Raw genomic sequence first — 20557 nt, forward strand, 5'->3', positions numbered from 1 at the left:
GACACCTCCACACTCTTGTCTCTCAGCCGATCTCTCATCTCCTCCCCAAACATGTGCGCTCTTACATTCCACACATGATTGACATCCTCTACAGCTCCACATATACAACAGCCATCAACCTCCAACTTACCATGAATTGATTTCGGTCGACCCCGACTTAAACAAGTTGAAAAACTTATTCGGTTGTTAACATTTAGTGGTCAATTGTACAGAATACGTACTGAACTGTGCGATCTTCTAAGAAAAGTTTCATTCAATCAATCAATCATGTTAAATTTAAGTTTTTAAAAAATTCTTTAAAGGGTATATTCCAAGAACACTTTTTAAATTGTATTCCTTTAATTTTGGGAAGAATGACTAAACTAATATATTGTGTCGCTCGCCATGGACTCACGTTGGCGACAGTATTTCCGTTTCCGGTCCGGTCCAGCGCGCGCTATACAAAACACAGCGAGGGAAAGCGGGCAAGTGAAGCGCCAACCTCGGACTCGTCTTGCTAGCTTATTTGACGACATATAGCCTCCCACCGGCATATTTGTACCCTAAAATCTGCATTGTCCTTTAAGGTAAGAGACCCAATTGATGTTCGTGCTGTCATTTTAGACAGCGATGTTTTATCAACAAGCTAGCTCACTTACGAATGGCGCTATAAGGTAAAGTGTTTGAATTGTGTAACGTCCGGGCGGCTTTGGCTCAATACAATGAGTATTTCATGGTATTGTCGAATAAACTACCTGGCTGTTGACTGTATTATATCAAACCATAATCATATTTGAGCGCCAATTGTCTTTGTTAATGAAGTACAATTCTAGTCCTGCGTAGTCGGATCAAAAAAGACGTCGGAGACGCTTTGCTGAACCAAAAGTTGCTTTAGTACCCGGAGGAATCTTACTCAAAAATGGAGGATTCCTGACCTGGAGAAGCCGAACCATCAGTTTTTATATTCGTCCTTTTGTCTGTCTGGGTGTGCGCTAAGTCTAAACAGCACCACCTGACCATAAAAGGAGATGTTTGTCTGGAAAACAACTGCTTTAAGTCATAACTGGTGTTTGAACTAGACAGGTAGTCTCCTCTCAAGGACAGGGCTATTACTTTTGCATTCTGAAGTTCCAATTAGGGCCTCCTTCCTATGAGAAGTGATCCAATTTGCCTGCAAATATCAAACTAAGGGGCCTTATCGTGTGCTCAAACTGAAATACCACTGTGTACTCAAACTTGAAGGTTTGCTTTCTCCAAGATGAATATAAACATTCACCATTGGTTGAACATAATATGAGTCAATTAATTCCCTTCATTAACAACATGGTAGCAATGTTGTGTCACACAAGGTCAAGGTACCAGTGTCTTTACTGGCTTAACATGACGTAACCATCTCATGAACGTGTTTTTCTTCTCCACGATTTTATGCGTTGACTACACCAATTATCTGTTCTGTACGCTCAGTTTGCCAGTTGTTCCAGTCCCCAGTTGAGACTCTGCAAATTACACGTCCAATTGTCAGACGGCTTGGATTTAAATGCCTGTGCTTCTCAAATGAAATGTGCGTAGGGCCTGCTCACGTCGACATCAATGAACAGCTTTATATGTTTTTGTTAATGTGTATTTTAGTTCTTTACATCAATGTCGTATTTTGTAATGGTCGATTTTCATTTTCACCGTATTCTGCTTTTTCCTAGCCTAGTCCTGCATTGCCTCTACTCCTACATTGCTGTTTTGAATACAAATTGTCAATATGCAGGCTCGGCTTGAGGAAATGATGACCACACGGAAGAGAAAGTTGCCCTCAGTAGACGGGTGAGCCTTTAACAGCACTAAACACCACTTACAGTCGTAGTCAAAAGTTTACCGTACATACACTTGTGAAGTACATAATGTCATGGCTGTCTTGAGTTTCCAATAATTTGTACAACTCTTATTTGTTTGTGACAGATTGATTGGAGCACATACTTGTTGGTCACAAAAACAATTCATGAAGTTTGGTTCTTTTATAGAATAGAATCGAAAGTACTTAATTGATGCCTGGGGGAAATTCAGCACCACAGTTTGTTCACAATAATAATTTATGAATTTATGTGTCTACTGAAAATGTGACCAAACCTGCTGGCTAAAAAGTATACATAAAGCAACATACATGATACATTTTGGTGATGTAGAAAAGTTATACTCAAATCAAATTAGCTTCATGGCATGGCCTCTTAACTTCATGTGAGTGATAATGATTGACGACACCTGTTTACTTCTCTGAGCCCATTTAAATAAGGCGCATGTGATGCAGTCATTAGGCTCAGTTACAAACGCGACAATGGGAAAGTCAAAGGAACTCGGCACAGATCTGAAAAAAGGAATCATTGACTTGAAAAAGTCAGGAAAGTCACTTGAGCCATTTCAAAGCAGCTTAAGGTCCTACGAGCAACTGTGTAGACAGTAGTTGTTTGTAAGTATAAAGTGCATGGCACAGTTTGGTCACTGCCACGATCAGGAAGAAAAACGCAAGAAATCACCTGCTGCTGAGAGAAAATTGGTCAGGATGATCAAGAGTCAACCGATAACCACCAAAATGCAGGTCTGCAATGAATTAGAAGCTGCTGGAACACAGGTGTCAGTGTCCACAGTCCACAGTGTTTTGCATCGCCATGGACTGAGAAGCTACCATGCAAGAAGGAAGCCCTTGCTCCAGAAGCGACACCTTAAGGCTCGTCAAAAGGTTGATGCTGATCACATGGACAAAGATAAGACCTTCTGGAGGAATTTTCTGTGGTCAGATGAAACAAAAATTGAGCTGTTTGGCCACAATACCCAGCAATATGTTTGGAGGAGAAAAGGTGAGGCCTTTAATTTAACACCACTCCTACCATCAAGCATAGTGATGGTAGTATTATGCTCCGGGCCTGTTGTGCTGCCAATTGAACATGTGCTTTACAGAGAGTAAAATGGGACAATGAAAAAAGAGGATTACCTCCAAATTCTTCAGGACAACCTAAAATCATCAGCCCTGAGGTTGGGCCTTGGGCGCAGCTGGCTGTTTCAACAGGACAATAACCCCGAACACACGTCAAAAGTGGTACAGGAATGGCTAAATCAGGCTAGAATTAGGGTTTTAGAATGGCCTCCCCAAAGTCCTGACTTAAACCCCATTGAGAATGTGTGGACAGTGCTGAAGAAACAAGTCCATGTCAGAAAAGCAACACATTTAGCTGAACTCCACTAATTTTGTCAAGAGGAATGGTCAAAAATTCATCCAGAAGCTTGTGGATGGCTACCTAAAGCCCCTTATTGCAGTGAAAGTTGCCAATATTAACATTGTTCTATGTATACTTTTGACCCAGCAGATTTGGTCACATTTTCAGTAGACCCATAATAAATTCATAAAAGAACCAAACTTCATGAATGTTTTTTGTGACAAACAAGTATGTGCCATACCCAGCAATATGTTGGTCCTTCCGTCAAGCATGGTGGTGGTAGTACTAATATATAAATTAAAGCTGCAAGCAGCGTTGGTCGGATCTGCCTTTTGGCCGCTGCCAAGCCCTGGTCTAAGTCAGACCTACATAGAGGTCTTTGTTTCATGTCTCTACGACATTCCTAACAGAAGTTACAAGCAGTTTTGTCAGGATTTTATCCTAGGGGGCGCTGGAGCGCAATTTTGACTTTTGGGGTTTGGTTTTTTATTAGATGGCAATTTTCGCCAGTCCTGATGTGTGTGTAAAATTTGGTGAGTTTTGAAGCATGTTAAGGGGGTCAAATTACAGATCAGCGTTTCTGGATGTTGTTGATAAATGGCTTTCGCTTTGCATAGTAGAGCTTTAACTTGCACTTTGAAGCATTTTAAGGGGGTCAAATTACAGCTCAAAGAGGCAAAATGACATTTTTTAGGAAACTTTGCGCAGGGGTTTTTTGAAGGCGCGTAAAATCAAAACCGGAGCAGTAATTAAAACTTTGTTGGATAGTTTTAATCAAAAGGGTTCAATCTCTCTCCTGTGCGAGTTTGAAGCCGAAATGACAAACGCGCTCGGAGGAGTTTACGTTTGAAAAAGGTGACGGGTTTTTACAAAACTTTTATTTTGAAGGGGTAATTTTTAACTTCCTGTTGATTTTTGCCGAAGGATGTCAATCATCTAAATGTAGGTCTAAGTCAGACCTACATAGAACTTTTTGTTTCATGTCTTTCCGGCATTCCTACTGGAAGTTACAAGCAATTTTGTTTGTGTTTTCTTCCTAGGAGCGCATTTTTTAATATTCGGGTTTAGTTTTTTCATTAGATCGCAATTTCTGCCAGTACTGATGTGTGTGACAAGTTTGGTGAGTTTTGAAGCATTTTAAGGGGGTCAAATTACAGTTCAAAGAGGCAAAAATAGCATTTTTTGTGAAAATTTTGTATTGAAGGGGTTTTTGCCAACTTTTTGTTGATTTTTTCCCGAGAAAGTAAAATTATGAATTGTAGGTCCAAGTCAGTTCTACATAGAAGTTTTTGTTTCATGTCTCTATGACATTCCTAACGGAAGTTATGAGCAGTCGGTTGTTGTTTTATTTCCTAGGGGGCGCTAGCGCGCATTTTTCATTTTTGGGGTTTGGTTGCTTAATAACTTGGGAAAGTTTGCTATACCGACGTGTGTGTCAAATTTGGTGAGTTTTGAAGCATGTTAAGGGGGTCAAATTAGGGTGCGAAGGTGCGGAATAATAATAAAACACAGCAGTTTCAATAGGGTCCGCAGGCCCATTGAAAAAGGACTCCTGTAGAGTCCTTTTGGCAATGGGCCAAGGACCCTAATTATCGGAAACTCAACACAGCCATGACATTATGTTATTTACAAGTGTATGTAAACTTTTGACCAGGACAGTAAACAATGTGGGTTGCAGCTGATGGACTTTTTTTCCTTCTCAGTCACTCAGCCAAGATGGGCGTGAGAGAGGAGACGTCCCCTGTAAAGAGGAGCTCTCCCAGGAAGAAGTCAAATGGTATTTTGGACAAGGAAAACCACCCATCGCCACAGAGATCCCCTCGTAGAGCTACAGGTGTCGACACGCTGGTGGATGTTAATAAGGCAATCAACAGTTTGGATGACTACCCACGCTCCTCCGGCTCTCAGTTCAAACACGCAATGGTTACCAGCTCCTTCTATGGCGCCAAGAAGACAGTCTATCTTACGCCGCTAGAGCGAAAAGCTGTGAAGGAATCTTTGCCTTCTCTTCCGGCTGCTCCGTCACCTCCAGCTCAAGTCAAGAAGCCGGTTAAGAAGAACACCAAAAAGACAGTGAAAGAGCGTGGCAAGAGCTATACCACCTTCACCAAGACCATCAAGCTTGACTGCAGCAGGTTTGTTCTTTGCATTAACCGCTGAGTTACTTTTACTTCGTCTAATTTAGTTCTGCATTCAGAAAAGCCGATGCTAAATCACCATCCACTGCCGTCAGCAAGCCAGCAGAGCCCAAGAAGGCCATCACCCTCGCATTCAGCAGCCTCAAGCCTAAACCTAGGATCTTTGTGGGAGCTGCTTTTTTCAGCACAGGCAAGAAGCCCACATCCATGTACAAGAAGTCTACCACAAAGTCCTCCACCAAGCCGGCTGCTGTCCGAAGCCAAAGTGTTAAGTCTGGGAAGTTGGTGACTCCACAGCCCAACCAGACGCAGAAACATCTAGCACAGGCGAGTGTGGACCGGCAGTGACACATCTTCCAGCAAGTGTCAACGTCATCTTGTGGTTGTTGTCCACAGACTTCTAGCAAGCCCATAGAAAAGGAGGCGGCGCTACCAAGAACTAGGTTTGAACCGACGGACTGGTTTGACACCATGAACGACCTGCCTGGGACCCCACTCAGGTACCAAAAACAATTCCAATTCACACAAATGAGCTTTTACAATGGCCACTTTGGTACGGGCTGAATATTACAAATGGACTAATTAATTCAGTTTTTTTGACTTAGTTCTTCTAAAGTCGTGGCGCAGCACTATGGGATCACAAAGGAGCTAAAAATTGTGCTATTGAAGACTCCAACACCACCAAGACAGACTTCCAGAGACTTGTTCTTCAGTCCTCAGGTAGGTTACAAGTTACTTTCATGGATTTTAAGTTCATGTGGGTTGTTTTGATGTTCAATTTGTCTTGTTTAGGATGATTCTTTGACCGAGCCTCTTGTTAATTTTGATGATGAAAGTCCCAGCAGTGCTGGCTCCACATCGCCCAAAGGTAGGCCTGACAAATGCACTAATAGTGGGTATTCTAGGTAAGAAGTTTAACAAAATCTTTGGTTTAAACTTAAAATTCTGACATTTTTAGATAGGAAACTGAATGTTGCGTTCTAAAACAGCTGATCTCAATTATCAATCAATACATCAATGTTTATTTATATAGCCCTAAATCACAAGTGTCTCCAACGGTTGCACAGGCCACGACATCCTCGGTTCAGATCCCACATAAGGGCAAGGAAAAACTCACAACACAGTGGGATGTCAATGAGAATGACAATGAGAAACCTTGGAGAGGACCGCAAATGTGGGTAACCCTCCCCCTCCCTCTAGAGGAGAACGGATGCAATGGACATTGAGTTGGTCTAGCATAATATTGCGAAAGTCCAGTCCATAGTGGATCTAACATAATAGTGAGAATCCAGTCCATAGTGGGGCCAGAAGGAGACCATCCCGAGTGGAGACGGGTCAGCGCCGCAGAGATGTCCCCAACCGATACACAGGTGAGCGGTCCACCCCGGGTCCAAACTCTGGACAGCCAGCACTTCATCCATGGCCACCGGACCTGTGCCCCCCCTTCCACAAGAGAGAGGTGGGCAGAGCAGAAAAAAAATAAAAATTTGTTCAACTAATCCTGAGTATGTTGACTCAGAGTTAAGACTCACCATTAGCAATTGTGGACAGGCGGACAAGGTTGTCTTTCTTTACCTAGCTGGAACGGAAAGTGTTCATGCTAAGTATGAACACTTTCATGTAAAATTTTATTATGACCAAGACAGATTAAATATCTGAAATCCCTGATTTCTTCAATTAACTAACAAGATCAATTTTTTTAGTAGTCTTTTTATAATGCCACTATGTCTAACTAACTATGACCTCAAAATCCTCTACATGAATCTTCAAAAATTGATTTTGTTTTAGTATTTAGTGGCTAGAAATAAACAAACGCCTAATGCCCAACAGCTTTTATCAGGGAGAAAGGAAACATAAAAAAAAAACAGGGTTTGTTCAAGAAAGTCTGCGAACAGGTTAGGGTTACAGATTTAGTTACTATAGTAACTGACTCCAAGTTTGAACTACTGCTCTTTTTTTGGACTGGAAAACCCTGATTTCTCATCTATGGCTTTACTTAAGTTAAAGTAACAATGATTGTCACACACACACTAGGTGTGGGGAAATTTGTCCTCTGCATTTGACCCATCCCCTTTGTCTGTGGGCAGCAGCGGTGCCACACCCTGGAATCATTTATGGTGATTTAACCCCCAATTCCAAACCTTGATGCTGAGTGCCAAGCAGCGAGGTAATTGTTATAGTCTTTGGTATGACTTGGCCGGGGTTTGAACTCACGACCTACCGATCTCAGGGCGGACACTCTAATCACTAGGCCACTGAGTAGGTCTGACTTACTTAGTTTTCACTAAACATGCTTTCTTGAATATCCCCCAGGGCAAAAATATTGGAACACACTCTTAATCAGAAGTTAGACTTGATATTCCTTTGTTGCCCCTTAATTTTGCTGGTCCTCCAACAATTCTAACTTTACAGACACAATTCCCACAGACACTCAAAAATCTTGTAAAAAGTATTTCCAAGAGAGTTAGAAGCTACCATAGTTCTTCACTTTTCCCTTGCTATAGGTGTCCCAATACACTTGACATTTTGTTGTGAATAATGAAAGATGACTTTATTGCTGTGTCAAATGTGTTCACCCAGAATGCACTGCTGCTGTGTATCCTATCTTCGGCTCTGCTTCCAAAAGGTGAGCCATATTAACCCTTCCTTGAAAATCACGCCTCAACTCTTTGTGTTAACCAACAAAATTTCTGCGATGTTGTGATGAAGATCAAAGAACAAACGAGCGTCACTGTCCTGCACCTCAGCTGGCCCAGCAGCATCTCTGCAGGCGACCGCTGCAAAGGAGCGACCTCGCAGGAGGAAGGAGAAGCAGGATGATGACCAGCTCGTGATCGTACGTCAACCTTATGCGCTATTTCACCTTGCATACGGTATCGAGTGATTATCTTTCGCCCTTTAGGATGCAGGTCAGAAGCAGTTTGGCGCCATCACCTGCAGCTCGTGTGGAATGGTGTACAGCGCGGACAACCCAGAGGACAGCTTCCAACACGACCAGTTCCACCAGTACCTCCTGGACGCCATCAAATATGTGGTAAGACGGCTTCTAGTCAACAATACTCCAAAGTGTAGTAGAGCAAAGATGAGTAATAACATATTGTCTTGTAGGGGTGGAAGAAGGAGAGGGTGTTGGCTGAATTCTGGGATGGGAAGATTCTCATGGTCATGCCAGATGATCCCAAATATGCAATCAAAAAGGTACAGGGCTGATCAGGACGGCCAGGTCTGATCGATTATTTAACACATTTTTAATCCTGCTGTGCTCGCGTCGCAGGCTGAGGATGTGCGCCGCATTGCGGATAACGAGCTAGGTTTCCAGCAGGTAACACTAAGCAGACCTTCGCAGGCCAAGACCTACTTGTTCATCAACACTGAGCGGACGATTGTGGGCTGCCTCATTGCCGAACCCATTCGACAGGTAATCGTGAACTATATCAACTTAGACGAGTGGTTTCTCAAACTTTTTTCACAAAGTACTACCTCAGAAAACACTTAGCTCTCCTTGTACCACCATAATGACCAACATTTAAATACAGTATCGTAGTAAGCTTAAGTATTCATTAAAACAAGGCAGAGGTTTTATTTGACAAGTATATTGCTACATTACACACAGCTAGAACAGTAGCACTGTTTGAATACAGGGAAACATTGTTACATTACAATATTGGATTATTTGGCGTACCACTAGATGGCGTCTGTGGACCACTATGTACCTGTACCACTGTCTAATACAATTCATCAGTATTTCCCACAGATCTGCAAAGTAGCATGAATGCCTTGAAAGCAAACTGTAAATGAGTTAGGTGTTTTTTTTAGCACTCATCCATCTTTACACACAGTTCTGTGTATTATGTATATATTTTTTGGTTCGTACATGAGTCACTGTCGTTCTGTTTGATGACTGTTGCTGGCTATCTTGTAAATTGAAGAGCAATTTCCTTAATTGTGATGATTTTAATCTACAGGAGCTCCTCCCCCTTTTGGCAGAGAGCTTGACTTATGTCTAAACAAGCAAATGCGCCACAACGTAGCCAGACTGCAAAACCCTGCAAAGAGAGGCATCTATAACTGCGTGCAAGTTCACGCCAAAACATGACTTGATAGTTTAGCATTTCCACGCGTAACCAACATTGTAACATTTATAAGTTAAAAAAGGTCATCATCATAGGTCCCATCTAAGCAAGCTCAAATAACTAGAGTATGCAGAGTAACAAAGTTGTAACTACAGTTATGTTTTTGAGCAGATACCATCAAGGTTTTTGTTTCATGTCTCTATGACATTCCTACTGGAAGTTACAGGCAGTTTTGTCTGTTTTATTCCTAGGGGGCGCTAGAGCGCAATTTTAAGTTTTGGGGTTAGGTTTTTTTGATTAGATCGCTATTTTCGCCAGATGTGTGTCTAGTTTGGTGAGTTTTGAAGCATGTTAGGGGGGTCAAATTACAGTTCAAAGAGGCAAAGGTGAGTGTTTTTACACAACTTTTGTTTTGAAGGGGGAATTGCAAACTTCCTGTTGATTTTGCTGAAGGATGTCAGTGTATGAAATCTAGGTCTAAGTGAGACCTACATAAAACGTTTTGTTTCATGTCGCTACGGCATCCCTACTGGAAGTTACAGGCAGTTTTGTCTGTTTTCTTCCTAGGGCACGCTAGAGTGCAATTTTTAGTTTTGGGGGTTAGGTTTTTTGATTAAATCGCGATGTTCGCCAGTCCTGGTGTGTGTCAAATTTGGTGAGTTTTGCAGTATGTTAAGGGTGTCAAATTACAGCTCAAAGCTGCGGAATAAGAAAGAAAGAAAGAATCAAACGCTAGAAATTCAATAGGGTCCTCTGTCCCAAAGGGACATCAGGTCCCTAAAAAAAGGTGCCAATCGTTGGTGGGTAGCAATAAAAAAAAAATGAACGCATGCATCCAACTTTGGACTAACAAAACCACTATAAAATCTTGAAGTATGTCTAACTAGAAGAGGAGATGCTTTTCTAGCTACAAAAAGAGGGAACAAGTCCATATTTACTTCACTTTATACAGTCAACTGACTTCCTGCCTCTCCCTTCTAGGCTTTCAGAGTCCTGGAGCAGTCAGAGCAGCACTTAGACATGACTAAGGACAACTTTATGGAGCGACACCGGGTGTGGTGCTGCTCCACCATCCCGGAGAAGGCACTGTGCGGGGTCAGTCGCATCTGGGTGTTCAACTTGGCCAGAAGACAGGGTATCGCTCGCCGCATGCTGGACACAGTCAGGTATGAGGCCTGTTTGGGGTCTTTAACCAAATGTAAAATATTTGTAATCTGATTGGTTCCCACTTTGTCTAAAAGGAGCACCTTCGTATATGGCAGCCACCTTACAAAAGAGGAAATCGCCTTTTCTGACCCGACGCTGGATGGCAAACAGTTTGCGTCAGCGTACTGTGGAACGTCTGCTTTCCTCGTTTACAACTTCATTGCGTGACATGATTACGTGACCATGAAGTTAGCTGATCTATGCAATTGTTCAAGACTTCAGTTTTTTGTTAGAGCAAGCATGTCTGATTAGGTTGGTCTAACTTGCAGTTAAGTCGGTATTTCTGTTGAATGCAGTTTGTATATTTGCAATGGCTTCATTATAGATGTTTATTATAGACATGTAAACATGTTTTAATTCATCTGGAGTGTTTTTCAAGCTTATCTTACCTTTTCATAGTTGTTTTTTTGTCTTTTTAGGAAAAGAAAAAAACTGTTTGGGAGTGTTCTGTTGTAAAAAGGTTTAATAAACGTTTTAATCCATTGGACTGGTTTCTGTTTGACAAACAAGACAACACAGAATTGGAAGGAAATACATGCAGAAGCTGTTAAAAGCATTTTTCTTTCAAAGCAGACGTAAATGTAGAAAAAGTAGGAAAGAGCATAAAAAAAAAAGGTGTCAACGTACATTTAGTAAATTCCTCTTGGACAATTAAACTTCAGTGAATGTTTAGTCTAGCGGGCCGTTACTCTCCAGCGCCTTCACAATCTGGGCGGCCGGGGGTCTCTTCTTGGGGTCTTCCTCTGTACACATGTAGAAGAGCTCCACCATCGTCCTGTAAGAGTCACCTAGGGCCTCTGCATCCAGGGCGGGCCTCGTACCCAGCCTGGCAAAATAGGCTTCCTCATTAAAGCTCTCCTCCATTGAGTCCTCTAGAAAGAAGATTTTAGTATGTAACACAAAAAAAGTATAAAAACACTATTGGACAAATGTTACAGTACCACTTGTGTTTTTGAATTTTTCCACAGAACTTTTGGCCATGCTGTAGTAATTGGCAATACTTATTGACTGTCTGTTTTTATAGATAGTATCTAACAAAAAGTGCAATATGATTTGTTTTGTGTTAGGATTTAGGTTATTGACTTCATTGTGGTAATGTCCTGATATAACTTTCTCACATCCAATATAATGATATTGGTGCCTTGAGACTCCCTGGGCATTCAGTGGAGCACGTAAGCAGCATCAGACGTCCACACTGGCCATACAAGCAGAATACCAGTCTTAAATCTGACATAACATCTAATAACAGCATTTCATGATCTAACATTTTTAATACATGACAGTTGAATAAGCACACATCTGAGTAGGCATTCATTGTGTAATGACCTGGAATTTAAGCTTCATGAGTGGTGGAGTTGTCTGACTTTGTGTGTGGCTGTAAATGCATCAGTGGCTGCTGTTAATGTGACGGATGACAAAGAGTTGGTTTTGGCCTGGTTTGTATGGCAGACAATGACCAGTTTTGCTAAATAGACATTCCTACTAATGTGTTTGATGTGGTTACACCCAACAATAAACAGATGTGCTCAAGTCATCGATGGAATTCCTATCTTCTTTATAATTGATGGGTTCAAATCCAGGCTTGGGATCTTTCTGTGTGGAGTTTGCATGTCCTCCCCGTGAATGCGTGGGTTCCCTCCGGGTACTCCGGCTTCCTCCCACTTCCAAATACATGCACCTGGGGATAGGTTGATTGGCAACACTAAATTGGCCCTAGTGTGTGAATGTGAGTGTGAATGTTGTCTGTGTTGGCCCTGCAATGAGGTGGTGACTTGTCCAGGGTGTACACCGCCTTCCGCCCAATTGTAGCTGAGATAGGCGCCAGCGCCCCCCGCCACCTCAAAAGGGAATAAGCGGTAGGAAATGGATGGATGGATGGGTTATCTGTTGTGGCCGCTTGTCGTCACCAGTCACTCACAGTTGCAAAATCATACAGAATAAATTGTTACGTGTTTATTTTGTTTAGAGTTCGGATGGGACTTAATTTTGTGCGTGCCACAGATTTATTGTGCGCAGAGCACTGCACAATTGCGGAGGCGTGCACCCTAGAGGGAACATTGCATACTATACTATTTTGTACAGTAGAATGCTTTAAAAGGCTTGATCCATGGAATTGCTCTGAGAACAATAATAGGTATGAAAAACACTAACATTATGCTGTCTTTAAATTGCAGTGGAGTGGTTATTTCTTGTTTTTTGGCAACACCGAGTTAGTAGTCTCAATGATTAAGTTATTCATAATAAATTGAATGTTCCTGAAATGTTTGTTACAGGATACTTTCTAATTCTTATGCTTTATTGACTTTGTATTTGCAAGTAATTATGCAACTGATTATTTGATACTTGCTTATATTGACAAATGTGGTGTTTTGGATAAACAGTGGAACTTTGAGCTACGAACTGTATTTGTTCTTCAACGTAGTTCGCCAAATATCAGTATAATTAGCTTCAAAAGTATAGAGTTGTAAATCTTCATTTCTCTAAAAACAGTCATCTTCGTTGTTTATCAAGTCTGCCTTGATTAGAAACAGTTGTGTTTGATTGCAGAAGTAGAAACATGTTATCAGAAGTCAGACGTGCGGTGCTATGGAAACAGAAATCAACGCACAGAAAAAAATCCTTCCTGGAAATGATTAAAATGATCCAAATTTGGCAAATACTGAACATATTACATATTGCTATGAATATGTCTGTTACTACATTATATATAGACATCTAGGGTGCATATAAAATGTTGAAGTTGTTTTAGAGGGATTTGAAGGCCTGCATCTTTCAAGCCATTTTATCATCTTTAAAACTACCGGTAAATTGGGCACTTTTGTAGCACTGTCAAACAACAAATCTGATATTTTGTGACCCGTTTTATACTCTACTAGTAAATTAGGCACTTTTACTGCTAACTATATGAACCGTGGACACATACACTTTACATGTAACATAGAAGCTTTATATTTTTTCTGTAACTGGAAATCCATTCAGTCAAAAGTTCTAAAGAATCTCACCTTCATCCTCCTCTTCATGATCACCCTCCTCCAGGTTGTCCATATGGGGCATGGCAAGGGTCATCATCTCCCACAGGGTCAGGCCGTAAGAAAATATGTCGGCCTTATCTGTGATGTCGCCGCCCTCCTCCAAGGCCTCCTTTGGGTTCCAGGGTTCTGTTCCAATGTAATTTGCCTCAGGATCCGACACTGAAGACGCCAACGGTCAGACACTCACAAACATTTCTTTGTCCCGCTCTCTTTGGCGGCCTCACATGAAAGTATGTGGGGTATGTTACTACCTCTCATGTTTTCGTCTAGTGGAAGGGACACGCCCACGTCGCAGATCTTGACCTCTTCAAAGTCACCCTTGATGACAACGTTGCAAGACTTAATGTCTCCGTGCAGCAGCCTCCTCTCATGAAGATACTGCAAACAAACCACCAGGGTCGTTCAATAAATACTCAGTACAGGGTTTTCCAGCTGACCTGCCTGTAGACCCCGGGCGACGTGAAGCGCCACTTTTTCAATGTTAGCAACGGGAAACGCCAGCGAGCCTTCTTCTTCTTTCCTCTTCTCGATGTGGTCATTGAGGGACTTCTCTCCTCCGAACTCCATGGCCAGACACTTTGATCCATCTTTGGCTGTGGCTAAAGCGCGGAACCCTAGATGATCAACACAATGATTACTTTATGCTTTTAAGACAAATGCTTAGTAGATGTATCCTATTAGTGGTCATTACAGGACAGTTTGGGCTATGTTCCAAATCGTGCACTTTCACTCTTACACTTAAATATATACGTTAAACTATGTACACTGCGTCTCGTGCATGAGGGCCTAAGACAACTAAAGTTGTTGTTGAATAACCGCAGGTGGCTGCGAATAGTCTTCAATTGCTTAAGAATGCCATGTGGGAGGCAAACAAGTAGGTCCATTGATTCTCCAAGTAGATAGCGCAGTCTACCACTACGTCTATTACTGCTGCTGCGCAATTAAAGGACCCGTAGTGTCGAGATCACTGAAATTTCAGCAAAAATTTTTTTTTAAGTATTTTATGCTCTTGAAAACAAATGTGGCAGTCATTTCCCATATCTATTAGTTTCAGAGTAATAAACTTCCTCAATAAACAATAACTAACTGTGCTTGGAACACCCCCTTTTCATCGTCGGACTTGATTTATCGGTGTGACGTCATCTACATAGCAAGGGGTTTTTCATCTTTTTGACCTTGAGGCCCAACTTTTCCACCACAGACGGCTCCAGGCCCACTCAAATAACACTGCTGAATTAGTAATCTTACTCTTGATTTTAATCCTATTCAATACATATCTAGCCCATTTACAGTTCAACAAAATAAACCTTGTCAAATGATTAAAAACCAAGTTTTAATCACAAAGATTATTATCAAGGATTACAAAAATAAATACTAATCAAATATACTGCAAAAAAAGGGACCCAAAAACTGATAAAAACTAAACATAAAATTACGCTGTGCTGAAATAAATACAATTCTAATCAAGTTAATATATATTTTTCTTCAATAAACAGTTCATAAAATTAAATTGTAAATGAAAATATAGCCTCACCACTTTTGTCATAATTTTTGCGCTCAAGAAACTTTATGACTCAAGCTCCACACTTTTTGTAATTTTTTTATATTGTCATTACTGCTAAGTGGTGGAAAAGTGTATTACAACTCAGTACAGCTGTGGCCCATAGAGACCAGAGCTCAGAAACAGATTTGGTAGCCCTTTATGGGTGTTGCGGCCAATGAATGGGTTAAAAAACACTGATCTACAGAAGTGGAGCCCATTTTCCAGGACAGACAGTTTGGAGTAAGGCATGTAAAACTATTATTTTGATCACTTCATTGCTTCATTGTTTTTGTCTCCCTGGTCCATGATTACTTCAAAACTGATATGGTTAACAATATGAGAAACAAAATTAATACATTTGGGGGGTGTCACAAAAATTTTATTCTTTAATGAATCGCAACTCTTATTTGTAACAATTCTTAATCGATTAAAGAAAAAAAAATCACATTTCTCTTAAAGACGAAAAAAGTATCTATTAATGTTCCTTCAGCCTTTTCTCAAGCACAATTCAACTCAAATCAAGGTACAATTCCAGCAAAAAAACATCAGTAGAAGAGGACGCAAAATCGAATGCTAACGACCTACCTTCTTTTTCTTTGCTTTTTAAACAGCAATGTCCACAGTGGATCCACACTTCTGTGTTTACGATATGAATACTAATAAGTTTTATAATATAGTCAATGGTGTGTATGTTGCAATAAGGAAGCGCAGGTAAGGGCAAAAAGCATCCAAAACTTGCATAACACGTAAATATTTTCCGCATGTTTTGACTACATCTTTCTCCCCTCGAGGGTATTTTGCAAAGTTCTTCAAATTCCTGCTTGAAAATAAAATGATTCAAAATGAAAATGCTACCAAAACACATACTATGTGATATGAAATTGCCATCAGTCTTCTGTTGGTGACGACAGCAAGCATTTTGGCTCTAAAAGTGGGCTTTCCAAAATGTGCTAAAGTGAGTTAGAAAACAGGCCTAAAATCACTACAGTGTCCATGTTGGGGAGAATTTTACCTGCAGACATTAGGTCCACAACTATGGAATAAGTGCCAATATTGTCAGCATTAGAGCGGCCCTTTAATAGAAATGATGAATGTAATTTTTGTCCGCTTTTAACCTACTTATTTGTTAATTGCAAATACTGGAGTTATTCCCTTCCCTTCCCTTCCGCTACATAGCCAAGATGGCAATGATTGAGGGTGGTTAGGCTCCATCGCAGCACACCCACCTAGCAATTGGATATTGACATTTTGGCCTACTTCTCAGTGTGAAGGCACATATGCACTCAAAATAATAAGTGTGGGAGTGTAAGTGCACTTTTTGGAACACAGCCTTGGGCTCACCAACGATGTTGGGATGATTGATTCCTTTAAGGACCTCAGCCTCCTCGTTCAGACGCTTTTGGTAAACTTCAGCCTGCTTGCCGGCATATCTACTGTTGATCTTCTTGATAGCCCAGGGAGATGCATTTATTTTCCCCACTCTGGAATTAAATGTATATAGAATTATGATTATTAACAGGCACACAGATAACTCCTCAAGGATAAGTCCTTTGCCCTGCGTGAGTAAAGTACCGGAGCCCAATCCCCCCCAATTCATTGAAGAATATAAGGTACTCTGTCAAATGTCCCTAAATATGTTTCGATATCTGATGGGAATTATATTTGAGTGCCTCTGAGATTTCTTCCCCAAACTGTTTGATGGCACTCATAAGTCCCCGATGTTCCCCATTTTTTTGCCTCGACCTTGTGTGAGACAGAAAGCTGATAGTGTTTGTGGAAACCCCTGACTTTGTTTACTACAATATTAATCACAACATTAGCGCTGCTGAATACATTACGTCACAACTGATTCAAAATTTGCAGAACAAACTAGGAATACAACTTCAAGTCTTTACTGGCTGTTAACTGACGTCGGTCATGTTTAGTGAAGGTAGAGAGGGCATACAGTAGCTGTCAACATTTGCATTTCAATATGAGATATTTTTTCTGTAAAATGGGAATAAAAAGGGGTTTCATTTTCATTACAAATCTCTGTTAAATCCGTTAAAAAAAAAAGTTATCTTATTGAGATGAAAGGTGGGACGGAAGGGGTCATATCATGATTTTTTTTCCACATTTAAAACACTCCTGTGTTAGAATGTTAAACTGTAAAGATGTAACTGTAAACATGTTTGAAACATCACAATGTTATTTTTTTTCATTACTCATTGGCGTTGTCGTTCTGTTTTTTTTTTTTTAAACATGTCCAAAATAAATATTTACAATACAAAAATATATATAGATATTTACAATTATATACTTCCATGTGGAATACATAACATGTAATGCTAGTTCTTTGGTAAACATTTTAGAGATAAGATATATGGTCGGATCCGGATCTTGAGAAGCCGTTCCTTTAAAAGTCGTTCAAAAGACTGGCAGTAAAGTTTGGTCAATACAACAAAATGTATACCTTACACTAGGGCTGGGCGATATGACTGAAAACTATATTAGAAATATTACGATATATGTATTTAATATTGATCGATATCGATAATGACTTATTTATGCCTGCCAATAAATACAGCAAAAGCAATTTCCAACTTACCAAGGGTGCTATTCATCAGTGGAGACAGTGCCTTGTAGCCAGGTAGGATGTATGCGACTAAGATAAGACAATAATTAAAAGTAGATTTGAAGGTAGTTGCAAATTTGAGACAGTGTGTAGTGTATAAGCTATTGAACACTACACAGAGTAGTTTAGGAAGCTTCTCATTAAACCAACACATTTGAAGTGTCAGGATGTTGCTGCACCGTCTGCATTAAAACCAAGAAAACCAAAGACAAGTTTCTGATGTTGAGTTGATGTATCAAGATATTACAGTTTCTCTTCTCATTCCATGCAGTGAATCCAAAGCAGACAGAAAGATTGGCGCAACCAAATATGTAATCGATACTGTAGGCCAACACAGATAGACGGACGACATTCACACACTAGGGCTAATTTAGTGTTGCCAATCAGCCTATCCCCAGGTGCATGTTTAATTACTACCAATACTACTACCACTAATAATACGTTTATGAATAATATCGGCAACGGTCGTCCTTTTTTCCCCTGATTTGAACGCCTGATTCCCAAAGACTGTACATGTGGCTGATTGTTATTCTTTTAGTTTGACGACTGTCTTCTCACCTGTTCATAAGGTAGACGCTAACCCCTGTCCCACAGCCCAGCTTCTTCATGAAAGGAGAGGCTGGGATGTGGATGGGAGTTCCTCCTTTGCTTCCAAAGCTCCTGATTCTGGACATCTGGGGGGTGGCGAATCCTTCCATTCTGTCAAAAAGAAACCACAGAGTTAAACATTAACTTGGTCGCATTTAACCAATCAATCAATGAATCAAACAAATGTTATTTATATAGCCCTAATTCACCAGTAAATGGTAAATGGGTTGTACTTGTATAGCGCTTTTCTACCCCTTTTTAAGGAGCCCAAAGCGCTTTGACAGTATTTCCACATTCGTCCATTCACACACTGATGGCGGGAGCTGCCATGCAAGGCGCTCACCAGGTCCCATCAGGAGCAAGGGTGAAGTGTCTTGCCCAAGGACACAACGGACGTGACTAGGATGGTAGAAGGTGGGGATTGAACCAGTAACCCTCAGATTGCTGGCACAGCCACTCTACCAACTTCGCCACGCCGCCCCACTCAAAGGGTTGCACAAGCCACAATGACATCTTTGTCTCAGATCCCACATCTGGGCAAGAAAACACTCAACCCAATGGGATACAATGAGAAACATTGGAGGGGAACACATTTTTTTTTTTTGGATTGATTGAGACTTTTATCTCAGCTACAATCGGGCGGAAGGCAGCGTACACCCTGGAGAAGTCGCCATCTCATCGCAGGGCCAACACAGATAGACAGACAACATTCACAATTGACCACCAAATGGTAACACCTGAATACGTTTTTCAACTTGTTTAAGTCGGGATCCACGTTAATCAATTCATGGTAAACATGATAAACAATAATACGTTGGTAATATAAGTGACAACCTAGCTAAACTGCCAGGCTTCCATGAACCATAAAAATAGCATTGTTTTTTTTCCTTAGACTGCATAAATGTCGGAAAAGTAATTATTAAGAGTGTGTGACTGTTGTTAAATAAGCCACAAAAGCACAAACATGAGTACATCGTGGCAGCGAATGCTAGCGTGTCGGCTAGCTACTCTAACCTTCCGGAATTACAAACACAAAGGCGACAAGTCTGCAGGTCAGCGAAAAAAGGTCGTGTTTAATGGTGTCGTTGTTAAACAGAAGTATTATTTTTGTGTAGATAACCGCAACCTTACTTGTTTTAATCACGATTTCGCCAACCCAAAGTTAGAAAAGTCCTGTTGAATCGCGCCAAATGTTCAAAATGTTGGCGACAAGCCGAAGTAGCCTACAGTAGCCCTTGAGGGACAAACACGAGCTTATTCTTCTTCTATTGCGGTTTCTTCGTGCAGCTTTAGCTTAGAAGGTGCATACCGCCACTTAACGTACCGGAGTATATAACAGGAGCTCTTTATCTGTACCGACGAACTGTATTGATTAATTGAAACTTTTATTAGTAGATTGCGTATTTCAGTACATATTCCGTACAATTGACCACTAAATTGTAACACCCCAATAAGTTTTTCAACTTGTTTAAGTCGGGATCCACGTTAATCAATTTCATGGTATGTATACAGTGGGGCAAAAAAGTATTTAGTCAGCCACCGATTGTGCAAGTTCTCCCACTTAAAATGATGACAGAGGTCTGTAATTTTCATCATAGGTACACTTCAACTGTGAGAGACAGAATGTGGAAAAAAAAACAGGAATTCACATTGGAGGAAATTTAAAAAATGTATTTGTACATTATGGTGGAAAATAAATATTTGGTCAACCAATCAAAACTCTCACTGATGGAAGGAGGTTTTGGCTCAAAATCTCACGATACATGGCCCCATTCATTCTTTCCTTAACACGGATCAGTCGTCCTGTCCCCTTAGCAGAAAAACAGCCTCAAAGCATGATGTTTCCACCCCCATGCTTCACAGTAGGTATGGTGTTTTTGGGATGCAACTCAGTATTCTTCTTCTCCCAAACACGACGAGTTGAGTTTATACCAAAAAGTTCTATTTTGGTTTCATCTGACCACATGACATTCTCCCAATCCTCTGCTGTATCATCCATGTATCCATTTTGGTATAAACTCAACTCGTCGTGTTTGGAGGAAGAAGAATACTGGTGCCTATCTCAGCTGCATTCGGGCGTAAGACGGCGTACACCCTGGACAGGTCGCCACCTCATCGCAGGGCCAACACGGATAGACAGACAACATTCACACTCACATTCACACACTGGGGCCAATTTAGTGT

General features: G+C 40.9%; 2 protein-coding genes across 6 annotated transcripts; one reads left to right on the top strand and one right to left on the bottom strand.

Annotated features, from left to right (window-relative positions):
• The first annotated feature begins 406 nt into the window (after window positions 1–406).
• Window positions 407–11078, top strand: esco2 (establishment of sister chromatid cohesion N-acetyltransferase 2). Of its 4 annotated transcripts, XM_061900931.1 has the most exons (15): window positions 407–566; window positions 1444–1540; window positions 1739–1794; window positions 4883–5314; window positions 5377–5644; window positions 5714–5817; window positions 5923–6037; window positions 6110–6185; window positions 7898–7943; window positions 8027–8153; window positions 8220–8351; window positions 8426–8515; window positions 8592–8735; window positions 10372–10556; window positions 10632–11078. In XM_061900931.1, exons 3-15 carry the CDS (start codon window positions 1754–1756, stop codon window positions 10762–10764), a joined length of 1893 nt encoding a protein of 630 aa, XP_061756915.1. In that variant the 5' UTR covers window positions 407–566; window positions 1444–1540; window positions 1739–1753; the 3' UTR covers window positions 10765–11078. The 4 variants fall into 4 exon arrangements, with proteins under 4 accessions (XP_061756915.1, XP_061756913.1, XP_061756914.1 ...); XM_061900929.1 differs by lacking the exon at window positions 1444–1540 and having other exon boundaries at window positions 1677–1794; XM_061900930.1 differs by lacking the exon at window positions 1444–1540.
• pbk (PDZ binding kinase) lies at window positions 11042–19659 on the bottom strand. 2 transcript variants are annotated; one of them, XM_061900935.1, is made up of 7 exons: window positions 19505–19659; window positions 18344–18484; window positions 16513–16652; window positions 14070–14242; window positions 13880–14006; window positions 13623–13787; window positions 11042–11468 (listed from the first exon to the last, which is right to left on the bottom strand). In XM_061900935.1, exons 2-7 carry the CDS (start codon window positions 18481–18483, stop codon window positions 11266–11268), a joined length of 948 nt encoding a protein of 315 aa, XP_061756919.1. In that variant the 5' UTR covers window position 18484; window positions 19505–19659; the 3' UTR covers window positions 11042–11265. The 2 variants fall into 2 exon arrangements, with proteins under 2 accessions (XP_061756919.1, XP_061756918.1); XM_061900934.1 differs by having other exon boundaries at window positions 13599–13787.
• Between the last annotated feature and the right edge of the window lie 898 nt (window positions 19660–20557).

The sequence above is a fragment of the Nerophis ophidion genome, linkage group LG05, assembly GCF_033978795.1.
Source record: "Nerophis ophidion isolate RoL-2023_Sa linkage group LG05, RoL_Noph_v1.0, whole genome shotgun sequence".
Taxonomy (NCBI): Eukaryota; Metazoa; Chordata; class Actinopteri; order Syngnathiformes; family Syngnathidae; genus Nerophis; species Nerophis ophidion.